The sequence below is a fragment of the Lactuca saligna genome, chromosome 9 (assembly GCF_052625555.1).
Source record: "Lactuca saligna cultivar CGN05327 chromosome 9, ASM5262555v1, whole genome shotgun sequence".
Classification (NCBI taxonomy): domain Eukaryota; kingdom Viridiplantae; phylum Streptophyta; class Magnoliopsida; order Asterales; family Asteraceae; genus Lactuca; species Lactuca saligna.
In genome coordinates, this window is record NC_136425.1 from 13,665,954 (window position 1) to 13,684,587 (window position 18,634).

The 18,634-nt window shown below is 40.1% G+C and overlaps 2 protein-coding genes across 2 annotated transcripts; one reads left to right on the forward strand and one right to left on the reverse strand.

The window, feature by feature from the left end:
* Window positions 1-583: 583 nt before the first annotated feature.
* Window positions 584-1,342, forward strand: SECE1 (secE/sec61-gamma protein transport protein). The gene has a single exon (XM_078976525.1). It carries the CDS (start codon window positions 623-625, stop codon window positions 1,145-1,147), a length of 525 nt encoding a protein of 174 aa, XP_078832651.1. The 5' UTR covers window positions 584-622; the 3' UTR covers window positions 1,148-1,342.
* Window positions 1,343-3,029: 1,687 nt separating this feature from the next.
* PDF2 (prefoldin 2) lies at window positions 3,030-4,625 on the reverse strand. Its single transcript, XM_078976407.1, has 2 exons — window positions 4,336-4,625; window positions 3,030-3,633 (listed from the first exon to the last, which is right to left on the reverse strand). Exon 2 carries the CDS (start codon window positions 3,624-3,626, stop codon window positions 3,201-3,203), a length of 426 nt encoding a protein of 141 aa, XP_078832533.1. The 5' UTR covers window positions 3,627-3,633; window positions 4,336-4,625; the 3' UTR covers window positions 3,030-3,200.
* Between the last annotated feature and the right edge of the window lie 14,009 nt (window positions 4,626-18,634).

The following is an 18,634-nucleotide window of genomic DNA, read 5'->3' on the forward strand; positions in this document are numbered from 1 at the left end:
ACCGTATTTTTCAATTTGTTACAATTTTAACCCTTTGATCTGTCAAACCGATTGATTATCTAGTGACTTGGCATGTTGACATAGCATGATGATCATATTTTGATTATCCATTAACAAGAAAAAATATTGAAAAACCACAATCTATTATAGATTAGTTACCGAAAAAACCAATATACAAATATATTAACTTTGTGCTTGTCAACTTATTACATATAGTTTATTAACGTAAACCTTACTAAACTTTTAGAAAAACATACTTAATCAGTTTTTTCTACAGAGTTTGAGTAAACACAATATTAATATAATGATTTTGTCGATAATTATCTTATTCAAATATAATAAGTTGTATTTGTTTAACACAATATTAATATAATGATTTTGTCGATAATTATCTTATTCAAATATAATAAGTTGTATTTGTTTAATAGTTCCTGTAACATGGATTATGAATTTATAATAACCAATTTCGATATTTTGTTCATTTTATTAACAAGAATTTAAACATGCACTTACAAGTTATAATGAAACAGTGTGATTTTACGAGGACCATTTTCGTAAATATGTATATCGTTTACAAAATCATCTACCCACAAATTTCCGGTGTGTACCATACGCTGTAGAAATGGCACTTTCTCTCTCACAGTTCACTTCATCCCCATCTCTTCCTGCGTCATCGGCAAGAACATCCACCAATTATCGAATCATCTCAACAACAATCAAATCCACCCTAAATCCAATCACCAATTTCCCCAACACCGCCATTCTCACCGCCGCAAACGGGAAGAAGAACCACCGCTTCGCCGTCATCGTCAACGCCACAGAAGAACAACAACAGCAGCCCAGCACCGCAGAATCCGAATCCACCCAAAAGCCCCCCTCCGATGAAGAATTATCTGAACTGGGTACGGAGATCAAAAAGGCGATGATGGATAGAGAGATTAAGAAGGATGAGAGTGTATGGGCCGGAGTAGTGGATGAGATAGGTCGGATCGAGTGGCCGGCGTTCAATAAGGTCCTCGGAACGACGGGGGTTGTGCTCGGCGTTATTGCTGGTTCCAGCGTCGTTTTGCTTACTGTTAATGCCGTTTTGGCGGAGCTTTCCGATCGGGTGTTCGTCGGCCGTGGGGTTCAAGATTTTTTTGGCTAAACGAAGACGATAAGGCCCAAGGGGGGAAGAAGCTGTTATCCAGTGTAACAAGGTCCATGGATATACTGTGTTCTACACCTATCTGATTGCTCCACGTCCTCTTGTGCCAATTAGTTTAGTATAATACATTGAATTTTGCATGTATTAGTTTTACTTTTACCTATCACTTTTTTTTATCCATTTTGATATCTTCAATCTTTTTGCTCGACTAATCTGTGACTGTGTACATAATCTTGACAGCATTATTGTTTCCAAATTTGAAATTAACTGGTTTTCATTCAAGGAGTTCAAAAAGCATGACTTAATAAATAATAAATTTTTACTGGAAGAAAATTCTGGCATTTTTAAAGGGATGTGGGGTTGGGGTAATCTGTTGATCCCTTTTTTGTATTTTTAATTCAGATGGTACCTATTATTTGTTTTTATTATGTCTTTGGTTCCTATCATTTGAAAAAAAAAAAAAAAAAAAAAAACTATTTTGCCTGTACTGCTACTTTTTTATATTTTAAATTCATTTAATAATTATTTCTTATTAGTGAAAATCATAATTAAATCACCTCCTCTTCCGATCCAAACCACCCCTCACTCCCCCTGCGGTCACCGTCTTCTTCCGTAGCAACATGAAATTCCAAAATTTTGATCACCATAAATCTACTCATCGATCCTTTCTCTAATTTGGCAAGAACGCCTCTCTGCCCCACCTATTAACACATCGATCTTCATCTTACCAAGAGTTCCTATAAATCCCAACCCCATCGATGATGTAAACCAATTAAAACCCCAACTTGCTTGGCTGTTTCTTAATTTTGTGCACAATCTAATGAAAAAAATGGATTTCAAATTGCACAAAATCAAAAAAACACCAACCTCCTCCTTCGAGAGTAGATTCCGATGGGGATAGGGTTTAGGGCTCATCAGAGGATAAAGAGGCGGAGTATATTCATAAGTCTTAAACGTGTTAAGATTTTCAGGGCTCATCAGAGGTTCATGGTAAGTGTTTCAGGTGTCGTTTGGTTTCAAATGTGATAGAGAGGCGGAATAGAAAGACAAATTACTCCCACAAGTTAAGAGGGGAAAGAGATGGAGGGTTTTCTCACCAGTCCTATGTGACGTTGTAGTCGCCAGAGCCCTCGTATAGTTTTACCGGAACACAGGAGGAGGGAGTATGGTGGCTTATGAGCCGACAGTGACAAGATTGTAATAGATGGAAGGGGACAAGAATGGTGCATGTTGCAATGGTGCGATTTCCTTGTTTGGCTCGGGTGGTTAGCAAAGATACAGGTAAACGATGATGCAAGTGCAGTGACCGATAATGCAAATGGAATGGTGATGGTGGAAGATGATAGGTGAAGAAGAAAGGGTTGGGGGAGAATGCCTAACGTTGCTTAGGGTTTTAGGGATTCTTTAAAAAAATCATTTTTGTAATATATTATTAATAAAAAAGGTAAAAAAATATATAATAAATAAGTGAATAAATTATTAAGGGTAAATCAACCTTTTTAGAACAGATAGGGATCAAACGTGCAACAAAAATATAAATTAGAGACGGTCCGAGTGTTAAAAGAAAAAAGTTGTTAGGAACCAAACATGCAAATTACCTTAAACCATAGGGACCATCTGTGTCATTTACCCTTTTTTAAAATAAAAAAAATCAATAGATCGCTGTTTGGTGTTTTGAATTTCTTTGTGCAGCTTTGCAAACCAAACATAAGACAACAAAGAATTCCATTACCTTTGGATTCCAATTCATTAGACTTATTACATTCCTTACAAAAACATTATGCAAACCAAACACCCCTCATGTGTTTGTTTTACTTCTTTTCTACATCACTTGTGAGCATTTCAACACATTGGATCGCAAAATAATCATAACACAAAATCATAGGCCACAAAATCTTTACTATTTCAGAGGTCATGCATTCAAATTCAAAAACAAGTAGCAAAAACCATAACTACTAATTATCTTACTCTTACAAATCTCAAGATCAAATCATGTTTATAACAGTCTATGAAAACGCACGATAACACGAACAAAAAAAACATACCAAATTCATCATGCATTTGCAGGACCCACAAGAACACCCTGGGCAGACCCTTCTTTCTTGCTATTATCATCCATGGATTCCCCATCATTTTTCCTGATCCTAATCTTGTACTTAGTTTCAAAATCAGTGAGCTCCTTCTTCTTCCTCTCCAAAGCTTCATTAAGTCTAGAAATCACCACTTCAATTCCTTCCTTGTTTTGTTGGACAGCTGGCAATACTTCCTTGATTGTTCTCTCAACAAGCACACCTCCAATCATTCTGTAGCAACGTCTGGTGGGATCCAGTGGCTGAATGGCATTGATCACCAATGAGTGCTCACTTACTTCCATCTCTAGTTCTGTGATTTTTGAGTAAATCTGATTCATTTCACTTCTTATGTTTCCATATTTTGCAGCAACTTCTTGCTCATTAATTGGTTCAGCATTGCCAGCCATGATGATACTTAAAGATGATAAACAGAAACAGAAATAGAGATGAGTTTATAGCTAATGTATAGGTAGAATAGTCATTAAGCTATGGTGATATAAAGCCACTTCTTTAACAGAGAAAACAGTATATAACTGATAATTCCAAGACACGAAAGTGTTTCATGAATCATTCAAGCAAAACTTTCTATAGCAAGAAACCATCGATTCGAATCTGATCAAATGTAGATGTAAAATTTATGTTGCAAAAGCATCAAACTTGGCATATGCATTCCTGTATGCCCTATAACATATACAACAGTGAGTTTCAGAATTCAACCAGACAACAACAGAGAAATGATGGCTACTAACCCCTATGAAAAAAGAACTATACTAACTGATAACAGCCAGACGTATGCAAATGAAAGGACGATAGTAGAGACCTTGATAAAGATACCTAGCAATTGCTACTTTTTAACAGATTCATGTGACACAGAATGTCCTCCTGTCATGATCTAACACAGCTTCGTAAGCTTCCTAATAAACTAATGATGTTAACAAATGATAGAATCAAAATATAATTGTAGAAAGTTGAGATGGAAGATATGAATTCTAATACTTCCTTAATTCAAAAAGTTGAAATTCTACACAAATTTGTGGATTAAAATACGATTTAAAGAAAGAAAACCAATAAATATTGTGGAATAGACGCAAAGTGGAAGGTCGAATCTTTGTTTACCTCAGATTTCCGGTTCTTGAGCAGAAAGTGCAATCCAAACCCTAGCTTCTCCAAACGTCGAGAGAGGGAGACAATCAGTGCAAATCAGTTATGGGCTTGTGAGCCGGTGCTTGGTTGGGCCTATGACTGGAGTGACAGCGACGGAGACGAGGGCACAGCGACGGCGACGACTGTCGAAGCAAACCTTTGAAATCCCGAGGGACAAAACGGAAAAGAAAGGCTAGGGTTTAATTGGTTTTCCGATTACCGATTTACTAAAATAATTGGTTATCATCACCAATAAAATAAACACTATTTACCAAAATGAAAATGTTTTAAGTCTAAGGATTTAGCGAGACGTTACTAGAAAAGTCACGTCAGCTCAACAAATGTGGCATATTTGGGATAATGATTTAGGAAGCTAATAATGTTTTATGTTTGTCCATTTTAGGTTTTTAACGTATTTTTTATGCGTATTACACCATTAAAGTTATTATAACCGTTTACAAATAATCATTTTAATAGGAAGAAGCCGGTAAAATGATTATTTATAAACGGTTATAACAATCTTAATGGTGTAATATACACAAAAAATACGTTGGGGACCTAATATGGACAAACAGAAAACGTTATTACGCTCCTAAGTCATTATCCCATCAAACTATAAACCCTTATAGTAAATTTTTACTTTTTAAATAAGAAACTTGTAGGTCTTGAGATTGGTAGTTTGGATGTTTTTAACTTCGGTCTTTTTTATAAATGGAAGTTGCGGTTTCTTAATGACAAGGGAGGTCTTTGGGTTAAAATTGTCAAATTTTGTCATGGGGAAAGTAGTGGTTTTTCGGAAGATTCGAGAATAGGAATTGGAGGGGTGTTTGGCAAAAGATTGTAGGATCTATTAACCACCTCCATGAGAATGGTTATATTCCTTCTAATTACATGTATAGAGTGGTGGGGGTGAGACTCAAACGAGGTTCTAGAATGATGTTTGGTGCTTGGATATTCCTCTTAGGGAGCGGTTTGGGAGGCTCTTTGCTTTGGCCTTTAATCAAGATGCTCGAGTAAGTAAATAATGGGATCTGGAGGAATGTAATTTTCATTGGTGTTGGGGGATTAGAGGAGGGGCCAATGAAAATTACATCCTTCTGGATCCCATTATTCACTTACTCGAGCATCTTAATTAAAGGCTAAAACAAAGAGTCTCCCGAACCGCTCCCTAAGAGGAATATTCAAGCACCAAGCCCTTCTACAAGATAATCAAATTGGGTCGATTCAGCCCCTCCTTTAATCCCCTGACGCAAATGAAAATTACATCCCCCCGGATCCCATTATTCACTTACTCGAGCATCTTGATTAAAGGTCAAAGCAAAGAGCCTCCCGAACCGCTCCTTAAGAGGAATATCCAAGCACCAAACATCCTTCTAGAACCTCGTTTGAGTCTCATCCCCCACCACTCTATACATGTAATTAGAAGGAATACAACCATTTTCTTGGAGGTTATTAATGGATCCTATAATCTTTTGCCAAACACCCCCTCCAATTCCTATTCTCGAATCGTCCGAAAACAACCACCTTCCCCATAACAAAATTTGACAATTATAACCCGAAGAGCTCCATTATCATTAAGAAACCGCCACTTCCATTTATAAAGAAAGCCGAGGTTAAAAATATTCAAACTACCAATCCCAAGACCTATAAGTTTCTTATTTAAAAAGTAAAAATTTATTATAGGGATTTATAGTTTTATGGGATAATGACTTAGGAGGGTAATAACGTTTCTCGTTTGTCCATATTAGGTCCCCAACATATTTTTTTATGTATATTACACCATTAAGGTTGTTATAACCGTTTATAAATAATCCTTTTACCGGCTTCTTCCTGTTAAAAGGACTATTTGTAAACGGTTATAATAATCTTAATGGTGTAATATGCACAAAAAATACGTTAGGGACATAAAATGGACAAACAGAAAACATTATTACCCTCCTAAGTCATTATCCCGGCATATCTTTACTGGATTCTATTGGAAGGAGTGGGAGGGAAGTTTCCTTTATTTTTGGTGGGCTATACCTTTTTTTCCCTCACTTTCATTTTTCTCACCTAAAAGTTAAGGAATATGCGGGAAGCCTTTCCCTCACTTTTTTTTATATTAAATAAAATACTTTTTTATTTATAATTTTTAAATTAATATCAAACATAAAATTTAATTAAAAAGAAAAAACATTTCATTAAGTAAAATAAAAATTACATTAACCCTAATATTTAAATAAGTAGAAAAAAAAAACCGCAATAATAATAATAATAATAATAATAATAATAATAATCAAACAACCTACAACATAGTAAAAATTATTAATTAATATCTTAATTTTATTTAAACCTAGATACGTCACTAGGAATCATCGTCTTCGTCATCGCCTTGATCGTCTGGATCATTTTCCCCAGATCACTCTCGTCGTCAGAATCTTCACTCTCGACGAACATATCAAAATCCTCGTCTGATTTGTCAAACAAATCATCGTGAGATAACTCGTACGGGGGCTGAATATGAGTCCTATAAATGTGCTCCACCAAATCAGCACGAAGGGTCTGATGAATGTCGCGATTGTGTACTTTTCTTCTATTCACCCTATATTCTTGTGTACCAACGGCTACTCCTTTGACATTTGGCAAAACTTCATTTTCCTTGTATCGGCATATCGTTATTCCTTCGTCTTCAAGAATCATATTATGCAATATGATACATGCATACATTACGTGTTGTAACCTTTTCACCTCATATGACCTTGCCCCGACCGCTAGTACTTGCCAACGTCTCTTAAGTACACAAAATGCTCGTTCCACATCCTTCCTAACTGACTCTTGCGCCTCTTTAAACTTTTTCCTTTTCGGGTCGTTAAGACATGTAAACGATTTCACAAAACAGACAAGGGAGGATATATACCATCAGTAAGATAGTATCCATACTTATATGCTACCCCATTTGCTTGAAAAGGTACATCGTGTGACTTTCCAAGGTAGATATCGTTGAATACAGACGACTAGTCTAGCACATTGATGTCATTGTTTGCACCAGCTGGACCAAAGAATGCATGCCATATCCAAAGATCATGTGATGCGATAGCCTCTAGAATGATCATCGACTCTTTATGGTCGCCTCTCATGTACTAACCACGCCATGCGTTGGGGCATAATGACCAACTCCAATGCATGCAATCGATACTACCTATCATTCCAGAGAATCCATGTTTGCCTTCATGCAACGTATACAATTGGTGGATATCGTTGAGAGTTGGTTTGCGCAAATATCGTTGCCCATAAACTAAACAGATCCCTTTGCAGAACTTGTACACAGATTCCCGCAAGGTACGCTCTGACATCCTAAAATACTCGTCCCATTTGTCTGCGCCCATGTTGTATGCTAGCTGACGAATTGAAGTCGTGCATTTTTTAATGGGAGAGAAACCTTTTTTCCCCTTGCATCCATTTTCCATTGGAAATATGGAAAGCGGCCTTCCAAATCGCCAACAATACGCAATAATAGTTTCTTCCTCATCCGGAACCGACGTCGAAACTTTACAGCGTAGACGGCGTCATCTACAAAATAATCTTCTATAAGACGATCGTGTCCGGCTTCGTGATTTCTACGTAACGACGACTTTCTTAGGTTAGGTCGTGCACGTGATGTTTCACCTAGTCGGTTTTGATAGTATGCAACCGTTTTCGCCATGACGGAACCGATAAACTTAGCCTCCTCTACCGCCGTCGAATTGGATGATGAAGATGATGACATTTTAAATAATATTTTTTAGAGAGAAATATAGGTTATGAGTTAAAAAAATGATAAAATGTTTGAGTATTTATAGGTTAAGAAAAGGGAAGGAAAAAAGAATATATATATATATATATATATATATATATATATATATATATATATATATACACACATGTAACGGCTATATAGCCGTTTGGAGTAAAAAAGAAAAAAAAAATTGCGTCAGCCAATGGTTAGAAGAAAGAGAGAGAGGGACTATCTCCCCCCACCCTCTTCGCGTCGCTCCTTTCCTGCACCCACGGTGCGGTGTGCATAAATGTGGGAACCGATCCCGCGGTCCACTCCGTCCGACCTTAGTAAGTGTAAAATTCATGTATCGGTTCATATCTTTACTGTATTCTATCAGTAAGTGTAAAATTCATGTATCGGTTTGTTAAAAAAAATTAATAGGTTTATGACTTAGGAGGGTAATAAGGTTTTAACTTTGTTCACATTAGGTATTTAAAGTTTTTTTTTGTACATATTACATCAACATGGTTGTTATAACCGTTTAAAAAAATGTAATAAGGTTTTAATTTTGTCCACAATAAATCACCAACATCTTTTATTGTACATATTACACCAACATGATTATTATAACCGTTTAAAAAAGGGTAATGAGATTTAACTGAGTCCACATTAGGTCCATATTTTTAATATGTTTATCATTTCATCTAGCTTTTATACAATTTATATTAGTATCTAGTTAGATGACTTCATCATTTCATATTCTCATTTTAGTCGCGCATTCACCACAACCACGCTTTCAATCAAAATGTTACGTAAGCCAGTGTCGGAGCCAGGTCAAAGTAAAAGAGTATTCCCGAAAAATAATGAGATATCCCGGTAAGTAATGGCTCCGCCAATTGGGTATCCCCGATAGACAATTACTTATCGGAGATACCCCATTACTTGCCGGAGATACTCTTTTACTTTAATTCTAGCTCCGCCAATGACTTATAAGCTATTTGAAATTTATATAATGACATAAAATGACATTTAAAAAATATGTTTTCTTAATTAATTAAGAGGTATATTCGAAAATTTAAAAAAAACTTTTAAAAAACTAGTCTAAGTAGCTTTTTAAAAGATTAGTTTATAAACTACTTTTTTTACTTGCTAAACATGACAACTTAAAAAATATCAAAAAATAAACTAGCTTATAAGCTAGTTGTAGCGCCAAACATAGTCTTAATCATTAAGACTTTCATTATTATTAGCTTTTTTTTTCATAAAAATGAAAAATAAAAATTGTTATGTAACTTTTCGATTGAAATCGTTGTTGTGGTGAATGAGCGGTTAAAATGAAAATATGAAATGATGAAGTTATCTAACTAGATACTAATATAAATTATAAAATAGTTAGATGAAATGATAAAAATATTAAAAATAAGGACCTAATATGGATAGAATTAAAGCTTATTACCTTTTTTTAAACGATTATAACAATCATGTTGGTGTAATATGTACAAAAAAAGTCCTTAGGAACCTAATATGGACAAAATTAAAACCTTATTACCTTTTTTAAACGGTTTATAACAGTCATATCGGTGTAATATGTACAAAAAAAACCTTAAAGACCTTATGTGAACAAAGTTAAAACCTTATTACCCCTTAGGTCATTAACCCAAAATTAATATAAAATTTTGAACATCAACCAATTATTAAATTAATACACTACTTATAAGTAAAGACGTTATTGTGTAAATATATAATTGAATCCAAATTACAAAATAATAATAATAATAATAATAATAATGATAATAATAATAATAATAATAATAATAATAATAATAATAATAATAATAATAATAATAATAATAATAATAATAATATGTAATTGAACCCAAATTACACAAAAAAAAAATCATTAATGAAATATTCTAAATAATTGTTAGAAATCATATTTGAATACAACATTAGATGTCTTATTGGTAAGGTTACCTTCATTGTGTAAAATTAATATTTTCAATTTGTCCTTGCTTTTAACTCTAGACAATGCAATATACAACTGTCTATGAGTAAACGCTGGTTGTCTCAAAAACAAACTAACCTTTGATAGCGATTGTCATTGACTTTTGTTTATTGTCATCGCAAAGCATATAGCAAGTGGAAACTGTCTTCTCTGAAAGGTGAAATGAATCATTTTATCCGACCGGGTCAGTGCCATTCTTGGAATAAACGTACGTTTTCCTATATTACTTCCAGAAATTATATGTGCTTCTATAACACGCTTACTCAATGCTATAACTCGCAACCTTGTTCTATTACACAAACCGTATTTCTAGTCAATATTCCTCAATAACATAACCGGAACACCGACTTTTAATACCAGAGTTTATGAATTGGCATACCTGAAGGTCTGAGGCCCTTTAAAACATCACGAGAGTATAAAGATTCGTCAAAGTCGCCGTGTACAAAATCCGAATGACAAAGACTGTCTGAACTTAAGTATTCTTTGTCATCTCCAGGAAATAATGATAACAAACGATTGTTTATTTCTTGAACAACTTCATTTTTCGGTGCAATGATTGCTCTTTCTTGAAAAAACATCGAATTGTTGGCATTTTCAACAATAGAAGGATAGACAAATGTAATTAATGAACCAATAGGATCCGATGAATCTGTAATGAGAATATCATCTGGTATATCAATAATTGTCTCGCCATCGTTTTAACCACCAACCTTTCCTTGACTTATATTCAAAATCCAGTTTGCAAATGTGGTCGTTTCTTCAATATTAGATGTTTGAAGACTTAACCTCATGTTTCTTTTGTTAATCTTAAGACCAAATGTAGGAGGAACTTATTGAAGCATTGACGATGTCTTGTCTGCTCCCATTAGGAACAACAGGTAGAATTTATCTGAAATCACCTCCAAAAACAATTGCTTTTCCTCCAAGTGGCAATTTTGAGTTTCTACGAAGATGACAACCCAATATATCCTTCAAAGATCTATCCAAAGCTTCAAAGGCATGATTACGAATCATGGGTGTCTCGTCCCATATAATCAATGATGTTTTTTTAAACAATTCAGCAACATCACTTTTCAGCGTTATAGAACAAAATGAATCCTCGGTAAGATTTAAAAGGATTATAAACCGAGAGTGTGTTGTCCTACCTCCTATCAATAATAAGGAAGCAATACCACTTGAAGCAACATTTAACACGATTTCACACTCCGATCTTAAAGCGGCAGATAATGTTTTCCAGAGAAATGTTTTCCTTGTACCTCCGAAAACGTAAACAAAAAAGACGCCTCATTTCTTTTGTTTAACATTTGTGATAATATCGTCGAAAACACCTCTTTGTTCATCTGTTAATGAACCAAGTAGCTGATAAAACTCTTGTAAAGAGTCATCCTGTAAAAATCTGGCTCATCAGTAATCAATCGATTATTTGAAGAAGATGCAGACTCATGATCAAGGTAAGGCATTCCATCAAAATCTTTGAGGCTTGAATTGTTTTAGAGTAAAAAAAAATCAATCTCATAAAGTGTTAAGTTCATTATCTTGTAATGCAAAAGATTAGGTCAAATTATAAGATAAATATTAATAATATGATTAATTAATATTTTCTCAAATTTGATCTAAAAGATGTTTTGAAAAGTTTCAAGACTTGCCCACAAGTTTTGGAATTTAAATTTTTGATTAAAAGTTTAATTTTGAAATATTTAAATTCTAAACCCTAGAGTTTTACAAGTTTAAAATTCAACCCTTATACTATTATAATTTTATAAGATTAATATATACATACATATATATATATATATATATATATATATATATATATATATATATATATATACTGTAACGACCCGTTTCCGGTATGTTAATTAATTTGATTTGGGCTAAGTTTTCAAGAGGGACTCGGCGAGTTCTAGCCTGACTCGCCGAGTCGGGTCGCGCATCTTGTGCACGCGGGAGCCGGCGACTCGGCGAGTCCATACCCTGGACTCGGCGAGTCCGTCCGTCTGGGTGAAACCCTAACTCCCCGGGTTTGCTCACTATTTAAACCCCATTATAGCCTCCATCTCGTCACTTTCCCCCTGAGAGCACTGTGAGAAACCCTAAACCTTCCTCTTGTGAGCTTATAAGTGATCTTGTTCCCTTTTGTGAAGGGGTGAAGAAGGAGAAGAAGAAGGAAGCAAGGAAACGAGTTCTAGTGCCAAGATCCAAGATCAAGTGTGAACTTATTGAGGTATTTTCGGAGTTCTCTTCTGGTTTCATGCTTAAACTTCCATTAGAGCTCTTTTAAGGGCTATTTGATGCTTGTTCCAAGCTTTATGCTTGCTTGAATGTGTTATTAAGCCGAAATACCTTTGGATCTGAGTGTTGGGGTGTTGTAGAGTCCAGATCCACTGTCTTTTTGGAGTTACATTGCTTATTAGCCATGGATCTACCCTTATTGTGCATATTTTAGTCTTATTTCCCTCATTCATGTGGTTGTGCACGTAAAGTTGGAAACTTTACGTGGTAAAACAACTTAATGGACCTAGATCTATCATTTGCATGTGTTGGATTCAAGAGAAATCGAGTAAAAATATGTTGCATGGCGGCGACTCGGCGAGTCGGAAGAACGACTCGACGAGTCAGGTCGCGAGTCCCGAGTTCTTCAGTTTCTTCAGTGTCGAGTGTACGAGGTGAGTTAGGGAGTGGACTCAGCGAGTTAAGAGTAGACTCAGTGATGGAGGGACTCGGCGAGTTTGTTCATACAACTCGGCGAGTCCAAGGCAATCTTCTTGAGGATTAAGAACAACTCGTCGAGTCTGTTCATCTGACTCGGCGAGTCGGATGAAGATCATCTGAGTCCTTGGATCCAGAGGGTACTCGTCGAGTCGATGCCACACTCGACGAGTAACAGCATGTAAGAGTTGAGCGGAGAGTCTAGGACTCGGCGAGTCGGATATCCCGACTCGGCGAGTCAGCCCTGAGTAAGTCAACTGTGACCAAGGGTAAAAGAGTCATTTTACCCTGAGTATAGTGCTAGTGATTGATTGAGTGTGTTTATGGATTTGTAGCCGAGGAGATTCAGGAGCAGCAGCCGTTAGCTTTCCGAGCCGCACACTCATCCGCTAGCTTACGAGGTGAGTTTCCTTCCCGTAGGGGCGGGTCTAAGGCCACAATGCCGGCCCGTCCAGTTAATAGTAGTTTCCGGACTTCGGTCCGATGTAGTAGTTAGTATGTTTGATGCCTTCGTGGTTCAGACCTAATTCATGTGCTATGTGTTATGTGTTTTATGTTCCGGGTTGCGGCCCGATGCAGTATGCAATATGTTTGTTATGATATGCTATGCTATGCTCAGTCAGTTCCGGGCTCCGGTCCGATGTAGGGGACACGGTCCCAGTCAGTTCCGGACTTCGGTCCGATGCAGCCAGTTCCGGACTTCGGTCCGATGCAGTCAGTTCCGGACTCCGGTCCGATGCAGTCAGTTCCGGACTCCGGTCCGATGCAGTTAGTTCCGGACTTTGGTCCGATGCAGGGGACAAGGTCCCAGTCAGTTCCGGACTTCGGTCCGATGTAGTTTCCGGGCCCCGGCCCGATGCAGTGGGCAAGGCCCAATATGTGTTTATATGTTGTTGTATGGTATGTGGTAAGTTGGGGGAGCTCACTAAGCTTCGTGCTTACAGTTTCAGTTTTGGTTTCAGGTACTTCCGCAAGCAAAGGGAAGAGCTCTGGATGACGGCATCGCACACACCACCGTTTCAGCTTTAGTCTGGATTTGATTTAGTTGTTGTTTTTGGATATAGTATGTTACAGTTTCCGCACAGTACTTTATTATATTTTGGGGCATATCACGCATGGTTTATTTATATGATACTCTGATTATAGTTTTGATGGTATTAAAAACGAAATTTTTGGGTCGTATTTTTGGGTCGTTTCAAGTTGGTATCAGAGCCCTGGTTTGAGGGATTCGGATACACTCTCGGGTGTATCTGAACTCAAACTAAGGGGAAATAAAAGATTTTTAATAAAATGTTTTTACAAAAGAATTTTGAAAACACTTAGAAGGAAAAGAATTGTTTTAAGAAAGAGGTGTGTGCATGCGGTCAACCGAGCTCAAGTAAGTACTCCCAAATTACCCATACAAGTTATTTGTTCAATTTCAGTTTAGTAGAACAGCATGCTAGAATAGGACTAAGGGTGTAGGAGAACGCCTTATGTGCCTGCTTATGTGTTACAGCTCTATGAATATTGCATGCTAGAATTGAGTAGACAGCAGTAGGATAGCCTGTTTAGGTTATGCCTGATAGTATGAGCTTAGCATCCTATGCTAGTGCAGTTTCTTGTTATAAGAATAGCTTGCGTGAGTCTGTTTCCCTTGTCCGAATGCTGCTTGCTTTGTGCTTAGTGGGATTCCGAGTAATGGGAGTTAGCCATTAGGTGAACACGTCACACCACATGTAATCAGGTTTGAATAATCCCAGAGTGCTGGAACTGGCCCTACTGCGCAGCTCTTGTTTGAGTCCAACCGTTGTAGGGACGGATCTTTTACTTGAAGGATTATCCGATCCTCATCACATGTGATGGTGTTCAGGTGATGGCTAACTGGCAGTGCAAGGAGACCTACAGCAGCTGAGGACCAGTCGTATTGAGCTCGAGTTTTCTCTAGGGCAAGCCTAGGGTGAGAGTAGCAGAGAATAGCAGCGGTAGAAGTGACTTGGGGAAGTCGAGGCAGTTCTTGAGGAAAGTATGGATAGATGTGGAAGGTAGTAGGGGCCCATACTACTGGAAGCAGAGGATCCGTACTCGAATCAAGGAAGGCCAAGATTAGACCAGGAAGCTAGTAGTCGTATCATGATCCCTTGAAATATTTCAATGTTCTGATGTTGTTATGATATGTTTCAGAATGGTAGTTTTGCGTCCGAGGCCAGCAGCCGGCAGTTCAGATGCCGGAGGAGGATCAGGATCGGGATCCGACCCGGAGGTCGGACAGATGGATGAGCAGACCAGAGAGTTCCTTTCTTCTGAGATTACTCGCATCATACTTGAGCAGACTCCTGTGATCTTCGGTTCGATCAAGGAGGGCATTTTGGAGATGATGGATGAGAGACTGAGTACCTTCCGTACTGAGATGGCGGCCGTGATGGGGTCGCGCACACTCACTTTCAGGGAGTTCAGGGCATGCGGGGCTCCTGACTATCACGGGGCACGGGACCCCATAGCGAGTACCAGGTGGTTGGCGGATGTGGCCAACGCATTCCGCACTAGCAGATGTCCCGAGGGGGACAAGGTCAGATTGGCGTCCTGTCTCCTGAAGGACAGGGCACGTGACTGGTGGGAGGAGGTGGGACATACCATCGGGGATGATGCAGCATTGGATGCCATGACCTGGGCTGATTTCTCTACCAGGTTCAGAGCGGAGTTCGCACCGGTCATTGAGGTGCAACAGTTAGCCAGGGAGTTCTAGGATCTTACCCAGACTACCGAGACAGTGGCGGAGATCACCGCCAAGTTTAGGGAGCGGGCCCTTCTTGTTCCTCAGTATGCAGCAGATGAGGAGATGAAGAAGGCCCGTTATCACGAGATGTTGCGGAGCGACATTCGTATGTTTGTGAGCCGGTCCAGTTGCAAAACACTGGACGACATGATTGCTAGAGCCAGAGAGAGGGAGATTGATCTCGAGATGGAGAGGAAGAGGAAACCGGAGGCGGTTTCGGGTGCAGGTAGTGTGGGCAAAAAGCCCAAGGTTTCAGATCACAGGTCCAGGGGTCAGCAGAGCCACGGTCAATGTGGCAAGTGTGGGAGGTTGCACGAGGGGGCGTGCAAGGCAGGGAGTTCCGGCTGCTACAAGTGCGGTCGGACCGGGCATATGAGTAGGGATTGTACGGCCCCTGCCACTACGGTTACAACATCGGATCTGATTTGCTTTCAGTGCAATCAGAGGGGACACAAAAGGTCCCAGTGTCCCAGTTTAGCTGCAGCAGGGAAGGTGCATGCACCCGCCCCTGCTACTTTGAGGATCACGGATGGCCGTCAGGGCCGAGCTGATGCGCCGGTGGCGAAGAGCAGGGCATTTCAGATGACAGCAGAGGAGGCGCGAGCGACTCCTGATGTGGTGACGGGTATGTATATTTCTTTCATCTTTTAATTATTAATATATCGTTTGAATATTATTTGATGGTACGCTTTATTTAGGGTCGTTCTCGGTGAACGGCATCCCTGCTTTGGTATTGTTTGACTCGGGGGCCACCCGATCATTTGTATCGCTTGCGCTTAGCAAGAGATTTAGCAGAGCTCCGGGGGAACTGGATTGTCCATTAGAGGTTGAGATAGCAGATGATAGGACCGTGAGGGTCGACAAAGTATATAGAGGGCGTTCCCTTCAGATATTTGAGGAGCAGTTTTCAGTGGATTTGGTTCCGATTCCCCTGCGCGGGAATAAAGTTATTGTGGGAATGGATTGGTTAAGCCCCAATGGGGCGGTGATTGATTGTGAGCTTCAGCTAGTGAGGGTTCGCACTCCCAGTGGGGGAGAGATAGTGGTTCAGGGCGAGAGGCCCCAGCGGGGATTGACCTTCTGCTCTGCCGCTAGGGCGAGGCGCTACGTTCAGCAGGGTTACGCCGGTTATGTAGCCTACGTCTTGGATGCCCGGGATAAGGGCAAGACGACGATCGATGATGTTCCTATTGTTCGAGATTACCCGGATGTGTTTCCCGAGGATTTGCCGGGGATACCTCCTGAGAGGCAGGTTGAGTTCAGGATCGACCTGGTTCCTGGTGCGGCTCCGATAGCCAAAGCACCATATCGACTTGCTCCCCCTGAGATGCAGGAGTTGTCTACACAGCTTCAGGAGCTGTTAGACAAGGGTTTCATTCGACCGAGCAGTTCGCCTTGGGGAGCGCCGATCTTATTTGTGAGGAAGAAAGACGGGTCGCATCGGATGTGTATTGATTACCGGGAGTTGAACAAGGTAACGGTGAAGAACCGTTACCCACTTCCGAGGATAGATGACTTGTTTGATCAGCTCCAGGGAGCGTCTTGGTTCTCCAAGATCGACCTACGCTCCGGTTACCACCAGATGAGGGTCAGGGATGAGGATGTACAGAAGACTGCTTTCAGGACCCGGTATGGTCATTATGAGTTTGTGGTGATGCCATTTGGGCTCACCAATGCCCCAGCCGCGTTCATGGATCTCATGAACCGCGTGTGCAGACCGATGCTGGATCGGTCAGTGATAGTGTTCATCGATGACATCTTGGTGTATTCCAAGACGCAGGGACAGCACGAGGAGCACCTGCGGGAGGTGTTGGAGACTTTGAGGAGGGAGAGACTGTTCGCTAAGTTCTCCAAGTGCGAGTTCTGGTTACGCGAGGTGCAGTTTCTTGGGCATCTCGTTAACCAGAAGGGTATTTTGGTTGACCCGGCCAAGATTGAGGTCGTGATGCAGTGGGAGGTCCCGAGGTCTCCATCTGAGATTCGGAGCTTCCTAGGATTAGCAGGGTATTATCGGAGGTTTATTCAGGATTTCTCCAAGATAGCAGTGCCGCTCACCCGACTAACCAAAAAGTCGGTAGTTTTTCGTTGGGGGCCTGAGCAGCAGGCGGCGTTCGAGACTCTCAGGCAGAGATTGTGCGAGGCTCCGATCCTTACCTTGCCAGAGGGTGTTGAGGATTTCGTGGTTTATTGTGATGCTTCGATCATAGGTATGGGAGCAGTATTGATGCAGCGAGGCCATGTGGTGGCTTATGCCTCGAGACAGTTGAAGCCTCACGAGGCTAATTATCCTACCCACGACTTGGAGCTGGGGGCAGTTGTATTTGCCCTCAAGATTTGGAGGCATTACCTGTATGGGGTCCGCTGTACTATCTACACGGACCACAAGAGTTTACGATACCTTATGGATCAGCCTAGTTTGAATATGAGACAGAGGAGATGGTTGGACGTGCTGAAGGACTATGACTATGAGATCCTGTATCACCCAGGGAAGGCCAACGTGGTGGCCGATGCCCTGAGTCGTAAGGTGTCGGCGGCCCCTATCAGGGATTTGTGTATGAGGATGACGGTAATCACTCCTTTGTTGGAGCGGATCAAGGAGGCTCAGATGGAGGGTCTCAAGGAGGAGAGGCAGAAGTGCGAGAGGATAGTGGGTCGAGTAGCTTCGTTCGACTACGACAGTCGGGGTTTGATGACGCTTCATGGTAGGGTGTGGGTACCGTACTGGGGTGGGGTACGGCAGGTATTGATGGACGAGGCCCATAAGTCTCGATTTTCTATCCATCCAGGGGCGACGAAGATGTATCGAGATCTTCGACCTGATTATTGGTGGCCCTGCATGAAGCGGGACGTCGCTTGGTACGTTGAGAGGTGCTTGACCTGCCGGAAGGTCAAGGCGGAGCACCAGAGACCTCACGGCAAGATGCAGCCGTTGGATATTCCCGTGTGGAAATGGGAGGACATCACCATGGATTTTATCACCAAACTTCCCAGGACCGCACGTGGAGTAGATTCGATATGGGTAGTGGTGGATCGATTGACGAAGAGTGCCCATTTTATTCCGATCCAG